Source organism: Coffea arabica, chromosome 8c (genome assembly GCF_036785885.1).
Source record: "Coffea arabica cultivar ET-39 chromosome 8c, Coffea Arabica ET-39 HiFi, whole genome shotgun sequence".
Classification (NCBI taxonomy): Eukaryota; Viridiplantae; Streptophyta; class Magnoliopsida; order Gentianales; family Rubiaceae; genus Coffea; species Coffea arabica.
Genome location: NC_092325.1, coordinates 39,838,714 through 39,859,755, shown reverse-complemented (window position 1 = coordinate 39,859,755; position 21,042 = coordinate 39,838,714). Strand labels below are relative to the sequence as shown.

General features: G+C 35.4%; 2 protein-coding genes across 6 annotated transcripts; both read right to left on the bottom strand.

Annotated features, from left to right (window-relative positions):
• Positions 1 to 710: 710 nt before the first annotated feature.
• LOC113705322 (dehydration-responsive element-binding protein 3-like) lies at positions 711 to 2,159 on the bottom strand. The gene has a single exon (XM_027227127.2). It carries the CDS (start codon positions 1,838 to 1,840, stop codon positions 995 to 997), a length of 846 nt encoding a protein of 281 aa, XP_027082928.1. The 5' UTR covers positions 1,841 to 2,159; the 3' UTR covers positions 711 to 994.
• Positions 2,160 to 13,172: 11,013 nt separating this feature from the next.
• LOC113707217 (uncharacterized) lies at positions 13,173 to 20,806 on the bottom strand. Of its 5 annotated transcripts, none has more exons than XM_072063532.1 (5): positions 20,695 to 20,806; positions 20,137 to 20,459; positions 19,410 to 19,529; positions 19,247 to 19,317; positions 13,173 to 13,768 (listed from the first exon to the last, which is right to left on the bottom strand). In XM_072063532.1, the coding sequence occupies exons 2-5, from the start codon at positions 20,344 to 20,346 to the stop codon at positions 13,525 to 13,527; spliced, it is 645 nt and encodes a 214-aa protein (XP_071919633.1). In that variant the 5' UTR covers positions 20,347 to 20,459; positions 20,695 to 20,806; the 3' UTR covers positions 13,173 to 13,524. The 5 variants fall into 5 exon arrangements, with proteins under 5 accessions (XP_071919633.1, XP_071919632.1, XP_071919634.1 ...); XM_072063531.1 differs by having other exon boundaries at positions 20,592 to 20,726; XM_072063533.1 differs by lacking the exon at positions 20,695 to 20,806 and adding an exon at positions 20,595 to 20,613.
• Between the last annotated feature and the right edge of the window lie 236 nt (positions 20,807 to 21,042).

Here is a 21,042-nt window from a genome sequence, read left to right as displayed (position 1 = left end):
TATAGTCCTTGCTGGCTGCTGTTTTTATTTCAGCAGGTCATAAATGTTTCTCTTTTTAAAAGAGAAAATATCCATAGCTTCTCCAAGCATAGGTTGAATAGTGAACAAGAAAATCCATGAACTGTTACCATAAGTAGAAAAAGAGAATCAATATCACACAGTTCCATAATTGAACACGTTGCTATCTGCCAGGTAGCAATTTGCTCAAGCTGAATAAAGAAACTAGGGTTTTGAGATGTTGAAAAAAACCTATGCAAAAAATGGAAACTAGGAATGGCAAGAAGGAAGAACAAAGGTCAGTGGGGGATCCCTTCATAATCAGCTTCTTTTAGGATAATTTTCTAAAAGGCTTACTGAGTAAAGTTCCTCTTTCTGCTTTTTCATGATTGTGTTACTGTACAATGTCTTGATGCTAGGACCATGGGCCTCTATAATTGTAGGTCTAATTGTATCCTGCCATGAAATGTACATCTCAAAAGAAGTCTTAGCCAAATTTGGAGGGCAAAATCCCTAAACATAAATTAGAGATCACTTGGACTTTACCAAAAATGAGTCTGCATCCAGCACCTGCAAATTCTTTAGCGAAAGCAATCATCTCATCTACCCTCAGTTCCCCAGTCCCTTTGTCCCAAAAGAAAAAAAAGGCAAAAAAAAAAAAAAAACGAAAGAAAGAGAGAAAGAGGGAGGTGTTAATGTGTGTGCAACAACCATTCAAAGGAATTTATGACATTTTCTCTTTGGCTTCTAACACTGTACAGTTAGATTCATTGAAGAGGTTACAGAAGCAAGCAGACAAGGACAGAGAGAGAGAGAGAGAGAGAGAGAGGGAGACAGAGAGATTATTTTCAGCCCTCCAAGAAAAAGTAGGATGAGCTAAAATTCATCACACATGTACAAACAACACCAGCACACAACAAAAATTAATCAACAACAAGCCCACCCACATATGAAAAATTCACCAATATCCCATCCCATCCCATCACTAACTATCTAACTAATAATAATTCCACAACAAAGACTCAAAGCCGCTCGAAAATCCACCTTGATCATCTTGATCATCATGACCATTCCTGCTCATCATCCACAGCTGCTGATCAGGAGGAGGATACAGCCATCCATCTACCGAATCAGAATATGCAAAATCATCATTCCTCAGCTCCATTGATGTCTCGTTAAAACTCATCGTCCCTAGACTTGGCAACTCCACAATTTCGCTCAATTCCTCTGAGGTGGTTGACAAGTCTATAGCCGAGACTAGTGATGATAATGACGACGACGACGACAAGGTCAATGACGCGGCCGTTCTTCCATTCGACGACGATGGTGACGTGGACGACGTGGATGACGATGAAGATGATAGAGAATCAAACTTTTCCATAGCTGCAGCTTTCGCTGCTGCCGCCTGGACATCTCGTGGGCTGAGCGATGCTGGCCGCGGGAGCGACCCCGCCAGTTCTGGAAAATTCAATATTGCAGACGTGCCTTTAATGCTTAAGGCCGCCACGTCGTGCGCCCGGGCAGCCATTTCTGGCGAAGGAAAAGTCCCCAGCCAAATGCGGGATTTTTTCCGGGGCTCACGAATTTCGGATACCCATTTGCCCCAGTTTCTCATTCTCACCCCGCGGTAGAGTGGATGCTTGCTGCTATCTCTGATTCTCTTGATTTTCTTGGACTCTGCATCCTGATTGTTGCTGTTGTTTGATTGGTTTTGTGATGTTTTTAAGGCTGTGTTTGGCGATAATGGGGAGGTTGGGGATGATGAGAATGAAAATATTGAGTTAGAACTGCTCTCAGGTTCTAAACTCTGAAGTTGATCAGTAGTCATAGTCAAACAAATCATCAAAGTTTTTTTTGCTTTTCTATAATTCTGTATAGCCAGAAGACAGTAGCAAGTGCATGTAAATATGCAAAATTAGGAAAGGGAGAGTGGAAGTAGTTGTAGTAGTAGTACTAAAGACAAAGAAAAATTGAGGAAATGATCAAGATGGATGTTTTCAGGATTGCGTGAAGACTTGTAGCAGAGAAAAGGGAAGGAACATATATAGAAATGCAATGAGGTAATGAAGACCTTTTTTTTCCATCATTTCCCAATGACTCATACCACACTTATAAGGGGAAAGAGATGGGGGTCAGAGAGTGAATAGAGGTTGGAGGAGAGAAAGGAGTATCTGGTGTTGGGTAGAGGGATAGGTGATGGAAGGGAGAGGCCGGGGGGGGGGGGGGGGGGGTTGGGGTATGGGGCCCCAATGAAGAAATGGGTTACCTTGCTAGACCCTATGAAGTATGATGCACTGGGGTCCCTTCTCTGGTACCACGCAACCCTTACTGATTTTATCATCTATTTGATATCTTTCTGGTTTCACCTATATTTCACTGTACATTTATCCCCTTATGTATCATTTTCAAAACTGTAGTCATATGTGTAAGTGTCCTTATTTATAGTCCTCTCCTAGCATGTCCATCTGTACCCTTGTGTGTGAGTATGTGTATGGACGATTGATCAGTTGATGTTGCCTTTCTTCACATGTATGATTGCATGGATTTGATTAGGAAGATAGGTTAGTTAAAAAAAATTACACAATCATGTTAGCTAGTATAATTAACTGTTAACAAGGAATGTTGTGCTACTAGGCCGGAAAAAAAAAAGGGCTACAATTCTCAATCTAGGGAGTGTAAAAAATTGGAAGGATAAAAAATCTCAACTGCCACTAAATTATTGATCGGATAATATTTTAACCATGAAATTATTTTTCGTCAATAATTGGCTACTAAACAACATGATCAGTAAACATGTGACCATTTGATCGATAATTGCTTTTAATTTGTGAAATTAGCAGTTAATCTATGAAATAGGATCGCATAGTTACTGGACAAAATTGCCCCCGCACTTTGCCACGTGTATTTATAATTTTACATATTAAGAGCAATTATCGACTAAATGGTCACAGGTTTACTGATTAAGTTGTTTAGTGGCCAATTACTGATGAAAATAGTTTGATGGCCAAAACATGATTCGACCAATAGTTTAATGGCCGCTGAAATTTTTGGCCCAAATTAGAATCACTACTGCAACACTAGTACAATGGAACATGGTTGGTTGAATTGAATGTCTTTTTCTTTGCTATATAATTGTAGTATAATAAAGAGATATATCTTGATACCCAAGATTTTGCTAACCCTTGTTATTAATATCTCTTTTGGATCTTTGTATAGGTCGACCGAGTAATAATCTATTTTACTTATCACAGCAGTACTGTCATCATGCTTACAACACTACCAATCCTCCATTATAATAGTATTGGAGCGCCTTAGGCCATTAGCTAGGCTCAATTGTTGGGGAAAATGCATTGAGAAAGTTACCCCAAGAGTTTAAACAATGTGAATATTTTTTAATAACTTGTGGACAATGTTGAGTTGATCCCATTTGTAATCAAGAAGCAAAAGAAACAACTTGAAGATTTCAGCAAGGGGTCCATTCAAGAATTGTATATATATTTGTATGGGTCATTATGTTTTGGTACATATATCTTCATATGTGCAGGTGCCTCTTACACTATTTCTTTAATGAGTGCATACAAATATGTGACAAGATATCTTGTCATATTCACACCACAAAAGGAAAAACGGAAAAATATAAAAGTGTGATTTTTTTTTTTAAATTTCTCCTAAGAAAAAAACAGTGTTTCAATTGATGTATTGACGTGCCCAACACCCAAACAGGAAAAAACTTCAAAACCCCAAAAAAGAAAGCCAAAAAGAAAAATCTTAATTATGAGGTGCTGAAAATAACTACACAATATAAACTACCATATACTATATATCTCCAGCTGTTGGGGCCTGATCAAGCATGAAATTATTGGTTTACGGTTCCCTCTGCCCTATTTCTGCCGCTTAATGCTGATTAACAAAACATGAACTAGAAAAAAAAATATTAACTTGTCAATTTGGCTTCCCTCAAACCTTATTGTACATTTACTATAACCAATTACTTTTATTTCTGTCCTAGTGTAGTAATCGAAAGAAAAATATGAATAATAAATTAACAGCCAATGACATTTCACGTAACAAATGGAAAATCAGAAGAATTCAAAATAACAAATTTTTTTTTTTAAAAAAAAGCAGTACCCGGTAAGAAAAATGATCTAATTGATCTATAAACTATTACCTCGTTCATTGATTTCTTTGTGGGTCAAGTTACTTGAGCAGTAAATTCACCTAGGTCAGGCAAACAAATGAGCTAAAATCATGTAAAAAAGAAAAATGAATGGTAGAGGTTGACCTTAATAATTGGGAATGCCAATTATTTAGGGAAAACATTGTCCTGCTAGTGTTTTATCTGTTGATTCGTACACTCTCAGAAATCAATCATTGTAGCCGTACGATTTCAAAGGGTTCATTAGAGATTTAAGTCTTTCTTATTGAATCCCATAACAACTCCGTTTCCGAAAGCATCAATTCCCCTTGTCGTCATCGATTACACAGCATTTTCCACACAGTTAACGCTTCAGTCCAAAATATTAAGAAATTAACTTCATCACAGCAAGACATGCAAACACAAGAAATTAACAACAATTTGTTCTCTGATTAAGAGTGAAAAAAGAAAATAACCGGGTCCCGATTGGTGTGTTTTCAGAACTAGGGATTGTTCTTGGTTTGGTAGTAGTTTGCATTTATCCGATGCCTCTTTAAGTTTTGAGTCCCCATGCAATAGTCACATCCAAGAAGGGGTCCCTAAATAACTTAAGTTTTTGTGTGGCTCAAATCCTCAACCCTTTGACCAATTCACTCTTGCCTTCTCCAAAAAGATGTCACGTATCACAACTCAGAAATTAATTTCTATAGTATGGTTTAATTGAAGTTCAGTTAATGTACTTACCCGCCGTTTCTTGTTTATCCATATTCATCATTCTGTGTAGTTTATCATAAGGCTGTAATCGAGTCGAGTCGAACTCGAGTATCGCCATACTCGAGCTCGAAGCTTGCTCGCAATACTCGAGCTCGACTCGTATGGGCTCGAGTCAATTGAGCCTTATCGAGCTCGGTCGATCTCGAGTTACTAAATTTTATTTTTTTGATAATTTTTGTGCGAAAAGACATTATTGTCCTTTTAAAATTTTTATACGATTTGAAAAATTTTGTAAATTCAACAACTCTTTTGGGTATAAGAGTAATTTTATAATAATATATTAAATAATTAAAATTAAAAAGCTCGATTAGACTCGACAAGCCTTCGAGCATCGCTTTTGGATGCTCGAACTCGACTCGTTTAGCTTATCGAGCCGCTTGAGCTCGACTCGAACTCGGTCAACCCGAGTTCGAGTCAAGCTTTTGACCGAGCTGCTCGCGAGCAGTTCGGCTTGATTACATCCCTAGTTTATCAGAGCAGTGTTGGCGGACATATCAATGATGAAATTGAAGGAAATTACTATAATGTCCTGAACTCCCGGGCTAGCCCAACAACCATTGAGCGAAATCACGGGTTTAAAATGATTAATTCAAACTTTTAGTCGTCCATGTATGATCATATATAATTTCATTCCACCCCAAACTTTCCCCAAGTGTGGGACAATTGTGGGTGTTACAATTAATACATTACTGGCTCCTATGAGAATGGATTGAATCTCATAGAGAAGAATTTAATGGTACTGCATAAATTTTCTAATGCATCGTTTTCCTGCATATGAATGTTCATTGCCCAAATGAGGATCAACTAGATTTATAGCATTCCATCTTCTTTTTGCTGCATAATCTGTTGATTTATGAGTTATGAAATTTTAGTTTAAAAAGTAAATATGACCAGAAAATATTTCAGAATAAATAATGAAAGGGTAAATAAAACATTGGAAGAAAGGATGGCAAAGGAAAAAGAGTTCTTGAATGGGATGGATGTTAAGAGAGAATAAAAGCAAAATATCTTTTACACAGTATAGGGCACTTAACAGGGTAAAATGCTCTTTGTCCCTTTGAAGTTTAAGGTCTCTTAACTTCTTTAATTACATAAATGATATAAAATTTGTTTGAATTATTCAACAGTATTGCACTCAAAGTCAAGGTAAAACCACCTACCTATACCAAAATTAAGGTAAAATTCACTGAAACATTTGAAATCTGTTGGCACAATTTTGTTTCACTTGAGGGATTTGTGCCTGTATTTGCTTATACCCTTTGGCTGCAGTACTGTACAGATTGCTTGTTCACTTTATCTTGATTTTATGCTTAAAGCATGCTAGGAGATGTTGTGTGTTCCACAGTTGTTGAATCATTGGAGTACCTATTTTATTAATGTCTTTCTTATGGAGACAAGTCATCCAGTTTTTAAGTCTCCTATGCAGCGGATATCCAAATCCTTAAAAGATAAATTGTGTAAACTTGCTTTAGCAGTCACTAAGTGTGATGTTGGCAATTAAGGTTCTCTGTTAAAAGAGAAGAGAAAAAATGTAAGAAGGATCGAATTGGAGTTGAGCATTGGCTGAGAATTGAGTCTAGAGACTTACAATCTGCAAGATTTGGTATATCCAAGCATTAGTCTTTTTCCTTGTGTAGCCTGTTATTTTGAGGTTGTCGCATTATTCGTATTGAGTACTTTGGCCTCTTCAACTCATCTTCTTGCTCCAATGACACGAGACTTCAGAAAGTACGACATAGATGCTTAAAGTTTTAAACAATTTATCAAAAAAAAAAAAAAGAAAAGAAGTAAGAATAAATAGGCATTATATGTGTTATCGTGTAGCATATGAAATATGTCCAAGTTACGTGTTACCCTCAAGGGACAAACTTGCATTCGAGTCTCGAGACTCTTAATATAGCTGCGCAATCCCAAGGGCAAAAGCAGGTGATGGTCAGACACAGATCATTCTATGATCACTCAAGCCCTTGCTCCAGCCTGGTCAATGCTATCTGCTGTAGATGCATTTAAGTTGTCTCTAATTTTACAGGTCCAAATCAGAAGTTAAGTTGTACCATCTGTACCCAGATACCTTTTGAAAGGAAAAGGAATATCAGTAAGATCAGGTAATGGACACAGAATCCAGAAACGAATTTACAAAATCTGCACAGCACTTTGTAGTCTTGAAGCAAATTATTCACAGAACTGAGTCACGTTGACTAGTTATTCCTGCCTGAATCGATCAGTAGATAAGTTGGCACTTCTGTTACATAAAAGAAAGGAAAAAAACATGACAGAAGGGAGTTGGCCTAATGAATAATATACTATTATTGATGGTTTTATTAATGGTAGTGAATTTTATTAATTGTATTTTCACCCTAACACGTCCAACCACTCTTAGGCTTCGCTAGAGTGCAGATTTTCCTAGGTTGTGTTCGATCGCAAAGAATCAAACCAGATGCAGAAAGTGAAATACTTGATCTGTTTTAACCAAATTTTGTCGTAAGTTTATGCTTTCAGCAATGGTACACTAGTAACTTTGTCATTAAAATATACTACAAGCAAGAGCTTGGCCTTTGCACCTGTTTTCGTACTTCCTCTGCATAATCGTACAAGAACAATATGAGTTGTTGATTGACACTAATTTGTACTCGTAAAGAGAACATCAATGGTTCACTGTGCTCAAGCATGGAAGACACATTCACATCGATGTCCATAACAACATATGTACTCCTACATATCATTACTAGCAGCGTACACTATTCGTGGTGAAATGAAATGATTTTCTGACCTTGATGTCTTGATAACTTAGAAGGTTGATCCTATTTATTAGTGGTGATTAATATCTTAAAACTTCTCATTTGAATAGCTGTTTTCCGGAGTTTTTGTAGAAAAATGTACGGTAACGATTTGATATATATAATGTAAAAACTGATTAAAAAATGTGTTTACGGAAAACGTAGAATTTTTTAGGAGAAAATGGCTTTCCAGACAAAAGTTTTGGATACAAGGATTATTATTGACATTCTGCAACATCTGTGGTCATATTCATACCACTGTTGTAGATTTCTAATAGGATCCTTGTCTATGCTTAATATATTTAATCTGTCTGGCGGATGTAGAGGGAGGGCCGCCCCAGATTTTAGAAATTCTTCCATACATCCTTGAAAAAAATTGAAAGTCTTATATTTATATTCTCATAGAAATTCAGCTTGGCATTTCCAAAATTTTAGAAATCATTTTTCATCCCCTTAAAATGTTAAAACGGATTTGCTTGTATCCTTATTAATATTAGAACTTGCTTTCCATAAAATTATAAGAGTGCCCCTTTACATATACTTTTTTCTTAGTTTTGACCTCCCCTCGTTCCCCTCCCTCCTCTCTCTCCCAAAGAAAATCTTAACCTCTGGTTCTATCAGTATCTATAATTTTAATTCGGGGTTAACAATTTCTTCTATTGGGACCCGAAATGATTAAATGTTAAAGGAATAAGGAAAACTATATATATATATATATATATATATATATATGTATGTATGTATGTATGTATGTATATATGTGTAGATGTGTGTGTGTACTGTTCAAACACTATGACTACTATTTTGGGTGGTTTTTAAGACATCTGTTACACAATTCAAATATCTTAAATCTTAATCACCTTCAATATGGAATCAAGCTTCCCTAGCTTGTATAAAGTCAACACAAAGATGCCAAATTAATGCTTTTTTTTTTTCTTTATCATTTTCGTGCAACGGCAGTTTTATCACTAGGAAATTGTTTTAGCCAATTATGTCACCTTCATTTAAATTTTTGTTCCAGCTTTCATGATGGGTAGGGCAGACCTGTCATAATCGAGTCATTTCTACAATAATTCGAGGTTTCATATGCAACCCATCTCTATAGTTTCCTCATCTTCCTTGGTAGGATTTGCTGATTTTCATCACCTTAAGGCTTAAAGGGGCAAAGCAAGACAAAAACAGATAACGTTTGGAAGCAAAGAGACCGTCAGGCTATAACTTAGGGGAAAGTTCTGTAATTAATCCAATATAAGTTGAGTTATGCCCCAACAATATAATTTGGTGTATGACTTGAATTGGATTAGGGTCTCACAGTCCAGTTTAAATCGATTTGTGTAATTCTTGTTACTTTTAGTGTAAACACGTATAGTTTTAATATAATTACGAATTTTACATTGATTTAATTGTATGAATTGACAAATTTAAATTTACATTCAAATTGTACGAGTTTACATCAAAAGTCGTAAAAATTATATTAATCAATATGAACAAGACAAAACCTGTGACGGCCTATTTCCTACTTGAAGCACTCCAGTTTCCCTTTATAAAAAATAAAAATAAAAAAAATCCCAAGTGTGTCCTCTAAGGATGGTGCTATTGCTTTACTTTAATACATCAAAAGGATTAATGGATTTAAATTGGGGTTGCGGTAGCTTATTAATTCAAATGTACTGCCTCAGTAGAGTTTTGAATAAAAATACTTATTAACTGTTTAAGCGTTTTTAAATATATTGTTTGGAGATATAGTCAATTAGTATCTATTGCATTGGATAATGTGTAATTTGAAATTTTTTTAAAAGTGTTTATCTCTTTATTTGGTTCATAATACAGGATAAAATTTAATATTTTATTTTTTAAAATGGCAAAAGCTACTCTAAAAACACCAAAATCTCTACTCCTAGTTTTATGGGATGATGTTCGCCAAACACTTTAAAAGTACTTTTAGTGTTATCAAAAGTATATATATATATATATTTTACCAAAAGCATCGTAATCCCAAACCGGCCTTTTAAAGCTCTGTTGTACTGTACACCTTTGTGCTAAGCTCCGTACAGAAAAAGTTTTGTTAAAATTGGATTAGATCCCAAGCGTCTAATCTCTCGTCTAATTAATGGCCCAATCGGGATAGTTTAAGCTCTGATTTTAATTAATGCCAAAAACCCGAGAGTCAAGATTCAATTAATACCGACTAAGTTGCCAATCCATTGAGCTGGTTGTCAATCCATTCCAAGAATCTCTTTTTTTTTTTTTTCTTCTGAGGAATCAGGCTCATATATTGATTGTTAGCTGTCACACAACAATAATAATCTTTGAAAGGCTGTCGCACGAAAAATCCATAGACAGATTAGTACAAAGGGTTTCGTTTCATGAATCTTAACAGAGAAACTGAACAATCAGTAGTGGGGGTGTTCCAATTAATGTACCGAAGCATTACAGATATTACAGACAACTCACAAGTTCTAGAAATCACTCTATATGGGGTAAGCTTCGGTTACTATTTGGTAGATTTTTATACATATTATGAAAGGCCAATTCTTCAGCATCAAATCACAGTGCATGTTTCAGTTGCTACTGTTTGGTAGATATTTTGTACATTATATTGTTCAGCATCAAATCACATGTTCAGCATCAAATCACAATGCACATTTTTTGTGGGATAATTTCAAAAACCTCAAGCCCTTGAGGTTTTTGATAGGTTCACTTAGCACCGTTAAAGTTTTAAAAGTATCACTTGCCACCCCTATTTTCAAATTTTTGTAACATTCTCAACCCAATTCAAGTTATGCGATTAAAATGCGCCATGTTTAAGAAAGAGAAAATCATTTCATTCCAAAGTTGCCCTTTTTGTTGTAGTCCCTTAGTTGTAATGCCAAATTGATGTACATTTTTTTGACGTTTGAAAACTTGATGGATGCGTTCTTTAATGAAAAGTTATTAATTTAGGGTTGAGTGATCCTTTAACAATTCTTATCTATAATTTGGAGACAAAATTTAAAATTTATGAATTATAAATAATTAACAATGCATGTAAAACCTATTTGAAATATCATAAAGATAAGAAAAAAATAACTTTTTACACATTATAAACATCTCAAATAAGTTTAAATGTAATTTAAAAACTTTTTTCCTTTTCTAAATTTTCAAGACATCAATCTAGAGAAATAAAAATTTAAGATTCTAAACAATTCATAACATTTATTAAATTCAATCGAAACATTTTACATAAAAGAAAGATTTTTCTCATTTGGTAGTCATACGGATAAATGAGGGTGTACCCAATATTGAAGTTTTAAAATTGTAGCTAGCTCCATTTTTGCAGAAGAAATTTATGCTTTTTGCCAAAAAATAACAGTAATATCGGGTTTATTTCTTACTGTACGACCTTAGGGTACTAAATAGGCAGACCCTAAAGGAAGATAATTATTTTGTAATTTAAAAATATGTTAAATAAACTTTTATTATTTGTTTGTACTTTAAAAAAGTATATTGCTTATGGTTGTGGCTACTATATGTTGTCCCTTTAAAAAAGGTACATTTTATGCCTTTTGTCCTTGTTTTTAAAATTTGATTATTATACTTACTTTTTTTTTAAAAGTAAGGCAACAAAAGGGCATTATTGAAAAGAAATTACTTTTTCTTTCCTAAAATGAGTATTTTAATCATATAATCTGAATTGGGCTGAAAATGTTATAAAAATCTGAAAATAGGGGAGGCAAGTGATACTTTTTTTTAAAATAAGGTGCAAAGTGAAACTGACAAAAACCTCGGGAAATTTCCAATAGTAGGGAGGGGTGTTTGAGCTAATCCTAATTGCCACAAAAGGTCAGTGACTGTATGATTTATCCCCTTTTCCATGAATCATTGTGGTAATCTAATAGAAATTCTGAAAAGTTTCTGACACAAAATATTTATATCATTGGTAATAACTTCACCAGAGGCAATGCACCCCCATTACATTGCAATTTTTCCACATCTAGGCTGGACCATGAAGATGGATGTTTCATCATTGGTAGTAGAACCACATGATGCTTCTGACACTAAAGATGTACAAGCTCTCAATTCTATAAGTTTGGTATCTAAGCACGGATAAATTAATCCATGCACATCAGCATAAGTTTGCATATTCTGCAAGTTGTCTGAATGCGTAAAACCTTCAGATGAAGCGTGTCATCTTGCACCTGCAAGTTTGCAACAAAACAATGGTCCATCAGCATCAGGTTTCAGGTTTTGAAACACTTTTGCAACTGAAGACTCAAATGAGAGAGAATTCCATTTGAATTGTTCAATCCACATGCGCACGTATGCACCAGATACATATATGTTTGTTCTGAGCAGATGCATCGAGAAGTGGCTAGCAATAACATGTCAAATCCTTTGAATCTGGTTCCACATGCGAATTATAAAAAGGATGGTTTGTCTTAGTCTGTCACATTATCATCAAATCGAGAACGTCCCCATTTACATTTAATGTCAAGTTGTTAATCATCCAATGTAGTTACTTGTGTTGTTGCTTTCAACTACTGCTCAATTTTGGCAGTATAAATGCGCTGCCAAATCTAATGCTTTTCACTAGTGATAATTAACCATTATCGTACGGTTAAAGTGAACTGCAACTTTAATACAACTATTTCCTTAACTGCCAAATCTGATGCTATTCTTTGACTTGTCACCATTTGGCTAGAAATATAAATGGCAAGCAAAAGAACTGTCATTACACTGAGTACAAACTTAGAAGATTTAGCCGGTTATGACAGCAATTGTAACATTCAACTATGACTTGCCATAGTAGGCCTAATGGCCATCGCAATGGTCTGCCATAACAGGTGAAGCCATTTTGCCTCGACTACATAGAAGTAAGACTCTTGACCACTCCTAAAGATGCCAAAAAATGGAAAGGGAAGATTATGCGAATCTTAACAATCAAATACTGTAGAACCATTTGTACCTTGGAGGGCAAATGGAGGGAATGGAGAGAGGTTATGAATTTTACCCTGGGGAACCATTCTACTAGCTAGGTGCAGATAGAAATTTTTTAGCATCTTCTGTTCCATTCATATGCAAATTCAGAGGCAAGCACGTCCTGTGTATTACATGTATTTGGAACTATAAGTTCCGGCCTGAATCATGAGCTGCTTTTTGTACATTCTGCCAATGTCAGTACTCAGATGTATATCCATTCATGTTTCTGTCACCAAGTTCTTGAACACTCAAGATGGAGCAAGTCCTGATCAATGCAGCATTTGTTGTATATCCTTGCGCACTTGGTCCCAAGTATTAAAGAAAGGCAGCAACTCCCCATGTAAACAGTTGAGAAGTCACCGGTCAATATATAACTCTTTATTACAGGATCAAACTCTAATAGTAACAGACCTTAAACATAATTTTTTTTTTTACAGCAAGGAAAATGAGCCACCTGGGGTCAGCCGGCATCATCCAAAAGAAAGGCAATATGCTAGTTCCTTTCAATTAAAAAAAAAATGCTAGTAAAGTATCAAATACCTAAGTCCTTTGTTTATGGGATAGGAATAGAAACAAATGAAAGTTGAGTATGAGGTAAGAAAAATACACGGTTATGATATCCTAGTGTTGCCCTAGATGCTCATGTCTCTGTCCTGATCGCTGTTCAAGAGACCATGAGCAGAAGTATGCCTGGTGTTTTCTGAAATGTAAATTAACATGAATCCAATTCTTTCTTTTGTTTATTGATTTCATAAATAAGAATGTCTAGACAATGTCTATGCACGCTATCTTCTTCCTCGAAAACTTGCTGATCCCTGTTATAGTCAAATGAGTCAACATCAGGTTGACAGTACTACAATGCATAGGAAGGGTTGGTCCTTCTTATCCCTTCCTCCTCTTATGGCTCAGTACAAAATCGTCGTCATCATCACTGTCATCTATGATCCGTTTCTTTGTTTTTACTTCACCATTCTTTGATGCCTGCTGTGGCTTTTTGGAGCTCTCAGGTTTACTTGGTGGTGGAGATTTAATAGGAGTTCCTGTCCGAAGTTGTTTTTGCTTTTTCTGCTTTTTCTCAAAAGCCTTCCTTGCCTTTTCAGGTGACAGCATGCCATGTTCCATCAACCTGCATATAGACAATCTTCATGTTTTAGTACAGCACAATCTATTAGGTCATGTTCATCTCAGGGAAATTAGAAATCAGAATAAAAGGCAACTATGCAGCAATGAGTTCTTTTTCCTTTTTTTTTTATTTTTCGGAAAAATCCATCGAAACAAAGAATTCTATTATAAGCAAACAAAGCACAGCAGGCGCTTCATGGTTGCGAGGGTCACATCATAAAGTTCTCCAGAATGAAAGGAGTAAAACTGTTTCGTGATAGAATGTGGATATCACACTATGATCTTAAATTTTCTTTGAGGAATTTAATATAGTCCCTCAATGATGATCTTGAAGATGATTGCAATGTAGTGAGAGAATGAATCAATAGAGTCAAAATGATAAAGTCTCATAGCCAAGAAATAAATGTTTTTCTCTTCTAAGAGCAAGAGTTTGTAGTCATTTTGAAGCACCTTGATTTGTGAGGATCTTCTGCACTATCTGAAAATAACTCACCACACTATATTCCCAGTTCAATCACTACATGCACAGACTGTAATGTTAACTTTTGAACTTTGAGAAGTGAAACTAACACTCCGTTCAGTAGTGAAAAGTAGAAAAAGACAGGATGAATTGCTCTGTTAGGCTGAAATAATGGATCAAAGTTTTTGCAGTGCAATTCTACATGGCACAGCTAACACAAACAATCCTCAAAGCAATCCCTCTAAAGGAAGGCCTGGTAATCTGATTAATTTGATGAACAACATGTTTCCACAACACTATTTGCAGACAACAGACTATTTCTTTAGTTAGAGTAGTGCGAACTCTTGAGTACAGCATGTGGCACCAATGCAAGTCAAGATCCTCTTCTGGATGGCCTTACTTTCAATAGCTTCTAATGCTGATTGGAAGAAAGGTTGGATGATGGAATTGGTGACTGTGACAGCTAGAAAAATAAGCATCTTGTCCATCTTATTCAAGAAAAAGTTCAACAAAATGGCAAGAAGAAATCAGAAGGCTAGCATAGCCCCTAACATGTGGCTTACTGCTTCATTACATGGTATGTCACTGCAGAAATTATATACCAGCTTTCTGAAAAAAATAAAACTCTAGGAAACCATTGAGTTTAATATTTGACCAAAGCCAGCTAAATGTGGCAGAGTCAATATCCTAACTAGAAAGCCTCTGACAAATGCCGCTAAATATTGGTTTATACGAGCCCAAAGAAAATGACAACTTTAGATATGAAATTTAGAAATATTAAATTGGTTTTACATCAGTAGTTTGTAAATTTGCCCCCCCGACCAAAGAAAAATATTTGTTCCAGGTAACGAATTTTATGCTTTTATCCTGACTAATTTGTAGAAAGTCAATATTACATGTTTCTAGAAGTATTTATATAAACAGTTATTAGTTATATGAACAAGTAAGATATACAATCCATCGGTTTAAGTATGACTACAAGTAAAAGCCATAGTTTCAAAGGGGGTTCTAAGCCACTAATGGGTAACAAAAAATTTAGAGCTTTGATGAGTTCACAAGGCATTAGTGGATTCATTGTATTTTCTTATGTTATTTGTTACATGTCTCAACTATCTATTATATATGCCCCCTCTGAGAAATTTTTCTGGCTCCACCACTGTTCCAAAGTCTTTGCTGAGAAGTTTTAGCTGTCCCAACAATTGCATGGGAGGAATATTTGTACCCAAGATTCAGTTATTATGTAGATATTTATTTGTATTTTCTCTATTTCCAAGTTATAAATCTTAATAGCCAGGACTAAAACTAAATATCATCTTCCTGGAGATGGAATATGAAAAAGATTCAAAAAACCTCTATGAGATTAGACATGAGCCACTATGTGAAGAAGATGTTGGCTTACAACTTACCCTAGATATGTGAAGACGAGGTTGGCTTACAACTTACCCCAGATAAGGCTAAATCAAAATCTGGCAGTGTCATGGGCAAGAATGCCAAATATTTCAACAAGGAAGCATGCTCTGTTTTGAAAGAGCAGCACGAAACAGACATGATGGAAGATGTCTTTTCCCATTAGCATACAGAAAGAATCAAGGGTTTGAATCTGGTGTCATTTTTTTGTTCATATTTCTGACTTATTCTAGCCAACTTAAGAAATAATTCATGGATAATAAACAGCAACTGTAGATCCCAAGTATATAACACTGCTGAAAAGAAAATGCTAACAATAATGATCACATTTGCTTCCGAATCCCTCTCCAAGTCGGACAAATAAATTAAGACAAAATTACAGAAGCTACAGTCCAGTAAGAATGATGTAAACAACTCCAATAACTGACATTAACTTGTCATAAGATTTCTCATTCTTCTCAATTGTCTCGTTTGGCAGAGCTTCTTCTGCAGCCAATCATATTAAAATTTGATGAAAATTTTTACATTTAGTCTTTTCCTAAACTCAAAAAATCTGGTGCCCCCCAAAAAAAAAAAGTTCACATTACTTGGACACAAATATCCCAACAGTTTTGACTATTCATCAACTGTTTATTATTTGTAAATTCCATTTATAAGATATTTATAAGATAAGATGTATTCTGAGAGAGCGGGAAGGAAAGAGACTCGATGACTCTGTGTTCTCCCACAGCAAGAATCCCAATCCACCTCACCTCTCGCAAGTCAACCCCAATTTCAACCCCAGACAAAATGACCCAAGCCACAAGCATAGCAAGATGTAATACCATGATCGTTCCCTAGTTTGTTCTGCCTACAGAAAATGTCCCTTGTTTCTTCCACAGAAAATGGGACAAAAAGATATCCAGAAAATACTATCCAAGGATCTAAGTGCTCTGGTACCCTTTGATATTGTTCCAATGAAGCAAAACGGAAACAATTTCATGATAGCTTTCTGATCATCGGCCACATCTTGTTACAGGAAAAATTGTAGGAAAAGTTTACTGCTGGGACACTTTCCAACAGTTTACGTCAGCGAATTTTTAAGGTTATACAACATTTGTTTGGTCTCATCATATCTCATTGGCAAACTATTAACCACTTAATTTGAATCTCAATTTTCTCCAATTTAACTAAATCAACTTCTTTCCTATTTCTTTACCTTACTTACTCTTTTTTTCTGTCCATCAGAGCCTTATATATTCATGCACAATTTAGATGTACAACTATATGCTTTAACACCTTCATCAATACTATATTAGTTGGCACATATTAACAAAAATTACAGGCACAAAATGGATACTTCTTGTCTATCAAAACCACTACAATGTGGAAAATTCAAATTAACAAAGTGAGATCCATAATGCAGTTTGGGCATGTTTATCTATAAGACACTACAGTTCTTATGGGCTTGCTTGAATACCCAATTTCTTGGGAAAGGTAGGGGTACTGGCAACATAGGTCATCTCTTTCATAATGTATTGAAGTAAAATATGAGAAATAAACCAATCAAGAGCCATGATAACTGTAGTAACAAACCATTATCAACAGAAAAGATAGGGCAGCAAGAAGTGGAAAACACAGCTTGGAAAATCTATAAACCATGGCAATATCAAGATGCAAATTCTCCAGTACAAAAAAAAATGGAAATACAAAGTTTGGTTTGGCGAACTGGGATGATCACAATACTGCATCACCAGAAAAGGTGAATATCCATTATACATTCTCATTGTATCCAACAAACTTTGAGAAGTAGGTTTGAAAAGAGGTAACCAAACACTGACCAAGTTGAAAATCAGAACAGGTAGATATGAAGTTCTTGCTGAGAAGAAGAACTGCAGAAATTTAGTTAAGATCAGGCTTAAAAATCATCAATGAGTCATGACACCAAAGTTCCAGATTTTCTTCTCTTTCTGTAACTTTTTCACTTGCCAATGTATGTTTTCCAGATGAGGAAGACTATTCTTTTTCTTTGTCACAAAAATGTGAGTTCTAAGAGTGGCCAAATCCATATTGACACCAACTAGTTTCAGCTGGTCAACTGGGATTGTCCACCTACTAAGGTCAATACTGATATTGCAAACGGTGAAACCCATTTATTGTGATATTTATCATTGTTGCTTGCTTGGTATAGAATTTCATTATATATGATACTTCAGGAAAAAAAGTGTTCATCCTGGTTTGGAAATTTTTAATGCAGTTGTCCTTCTTACACCCCCCCCCCCCCAAAACACAAACAAACCCTACTTCACAACAAACTGGTATAAAAGCTACTGGGTTGAACTGTTAGGCTGATAAAAAAAGGGACGAATTATCTAGTTGTTTTACAATTAACCTTGTCAAATTATTCAACTTGTAAACCTAGTCAAAGACAATCTTAGACTTCTTCATCAAAGTTTATGCAGGCAACTTTGGCACATGAGTGAGAAAAGGGCTTTAAATTCGTACTGAAATTTAATCATCCTAAAAGCCAATGGCAATGCCTCAAACACCTGCGCTTGTATATATGCAAGCAACACAAAGTTCGAATTGCAAATAATTCTCACCAGCTGGACAGTGAATCCTCAATTTTAATAGTTGTTACATCAAAGATAATTCTCTCGAGGTTGCTTTATACATTGTTACATCTTTTGATATTCTTATAAATCTGCGGATTTTTTTTTAATTCCGAAGACCAGGTCTTGCTGGCAAGAATAACTTCCTAAACGATGACTTGAAAGAGATCTACAATGCACAGTCTGGTGATTTCAATCTTAGCTCTAAACAGCATCCTACAAGGGAGAAATAAAATGAAGGGGTCTAAAACAATAGATGTAGGTCATGTTGTTGGTGTGGTTAGTCAGTGTCTCAGCAATCCCGGTAGTGCACATGGGAATGCACTTCAATGGGCATATCTAGAGTATACTTCAAGCTGTGTATAGATTTTAACAAAGGAAAACTTATGGTTCTGGGCCAGTAAGAAAATTAGAGAAAGTAACAAAGGTCCAGACAGAGAGAGAGTACGCAAAGGTGAAGAACATCTAAAACCTTGTAGAACATAAAATATTCATTTCAAGTCCAATCTTGATGAAATTTCAGGAACATGCTCCTTTCACCAAGCTTTAACGTACCTGTTCTGATTTTCATGTGCTTCTCAGTTAATAACATCTCCTCAAAAACCACTTTGTCAGAGTTTTTAGGAGTGGAAGAGAATGAATTATGAATATTCTCATGTATGAGGAAGTGAAGATAGAATTTAGCTGACATCTTGATGTGCCAGATAGAACTTTCATACTCCCATTATTTTCCTGACGGAGAAACTTTCAGAATGGCTTTGTCACATAATTATTTCCACTTGCATTTTGCACATTATAAAACTTGAATCTGAGCGTCATGATTTTTCAGTCTTCTACTATTGTTATCATCATTAACTGGTCTATTGATCTCAATTTACTTCATACTTAGGGAGAGATAAATAGTTCTATATGTTGATTGTGTTTGACATATTTTGTTTGTTGAAACCCCTACTTTATCCAATAGAATGAATTCACCAACAGATCAAACCATGTTTCCAGAATAACAAAAGAGTAAATGACTAACCAAAACTCTGCCATTTCACTGGAAGGTATCTGGTGTGACAGCGACTCATAAAATATCCTCAAAGGCTCTCTCTGTTGACCAAAACGCCGATACATTAATAAGCAAAATCAGTCAATACCCAGACTTCATACAAAGATTCAAACAAAATTCAAAAACTTCTGACCTCTTCAGGAACGTCAAACTTCTGGCCAGGTAAGGAGTAAACTTTCTTTTCTCTGGTTTTAGTTACTGTCTTTCTCTTCGTCACAGCCTTCGACGAACTAGATGTTCCTTTTGCTTTTGCCTTCACTTGATCATCACATACCAAAACAAATAATCAAAGCCAAAGCCAAAATCATGGAATCAAATAACATTTCCAACAATAAACTGGTTATGTCTCCATATGTGAATGCATCAATACACGATGGCATCAAATAGAGACCAGCGTCTGCTGGGTATCTGAGTTTCAAAATTTAATAGGAAGACAAAATTGGAAATCGAAATCCTATTTGCTAGTCAATTTTCTGACTATTTGATTACCCAATGAAATTATCGAATTCATGACAATTTAATCAATCTCGAGCAGCAAGCAATTCAAATAAGTCTATTGCTTGAATTACAGATACAAAAGAAGCGCAAATTACACCAGGTGAAATGCTCAAAGAAAAGAAATCACAACTTGATTCCAAAATCTAGAATACAAAAAACAAATAACTACTAAAAATACATCCTTTCTCCATAATCAAACGCAATGATTTAAGCACACAAATTAAGCATTCATTATAGGCATTGAAAGAGAAAGGGGGGAAAGAACAGATTATAATCCAAGAAAACAAACAATAAAAATCATAACTTGGCTACTGAACAAGATCCGATAGAGACAAAAGGAGTGATCTTTACAACAGAGGTACCTCACTTTTGGAAATAGTGCTTGATAAAGATTTCTGTTTTGCATCAGCAGATTGTTTAGATGAAGAGCTCTCAGCAGCTTTTTTCTTGATCATAGATGATTCACCCTTTTCCTTTGCTAACGATGATGATGATGAAATTGATGAGGAGCCCAATTGATTCCCCCCGCTGGGCTTCACTTTTACCACATTAGATTTGGTCTCTGTGGCCATATTTCCTTATTTCTTTCCCTACAGCTGCTTCTCCAAAGCCTTCACCCTGCTGCCTGAACTATCTTCTGGCCTTATTATTTTGCTGATTTCTGATGTTTCTTCTTTTTCCACACCTATCATTGAAGATTCATCAGCTAATCTATCTCTTTTGTCAGTTAGAAAGAGAGAAAAAAATATAGATTGTGAGTTTCTGTGAAATTCTTGAAATTATTAATTAAATAAAACACGGTGATGAAAGGAAATACCACCACAAAAGGTAAACTTGGTTTGCAGGTTTTCAACTGTTCAACTGCTTTTATTATGTGGGGTTTTGACCTATGTGGATCCTAACTTCATGTGTTTCTTTACCTGCTTTTCATTTTTGCCCATGTCATGAGAAAGGCAATAATAAATCTTTTTTGCAATTTGTATCAACATAAGATTTAGGGTTGCTTCTTAAAAAAAAATCTAAGGGTTTTAGTACAAGTGATGATGATCATTACATCAAGTGTTGTAATTGTACTGAACAACTGCCAGATAGTTTATTACAAGTATGCCCTTTTAATCTTCAATTCTCCTTTGCATGTCACTACAATTCCTACCTGATTTTCAAGTCATATGAGTTGAAGTTCATATGAGTTGAAGTTTGATCTACAGCTGCAAACGAGTCAAGTCGAGTCAAGTTTTTGATCTAATCGAGTTAAATTTCGATTGAGT

What these genes read in the sequence shown, in the direction of transcription:
- LOC113705322 (XM_027227127.2), bottom strand. Translation starts at nt 1,840, where the DNA reads ATGATTTGTTTGACTATGACTACTGATCAACTTCAGAGTTTAGAACCT.
- LOC113707217 (XM_072063532.1), bottom strand. Translation starts at nt 20,346, where the DNA reads ATGGCCACAGAGACCAAATCTAATGTGGTAAAAGTGAAGCCCAGCGGG. An exon ending in AGTTTGACGTTCCTGAAGAG is followed by an intron (nt 19,318 to 19,409) that starts GTCAGAAGTTTT and finishes TTTGGTCAACAG; the next exon opens with AGAGAGCCTTTGAGGATATT. An exon ending in AGTGAAATGGCAGAGTTTTG is followed by an intron (nt 13,769 to 19,246) that starts GTTAGTCATTTA and finishes GTCTATATGCAG; the next exon opens with GTTGATGGAACATGGCATGC.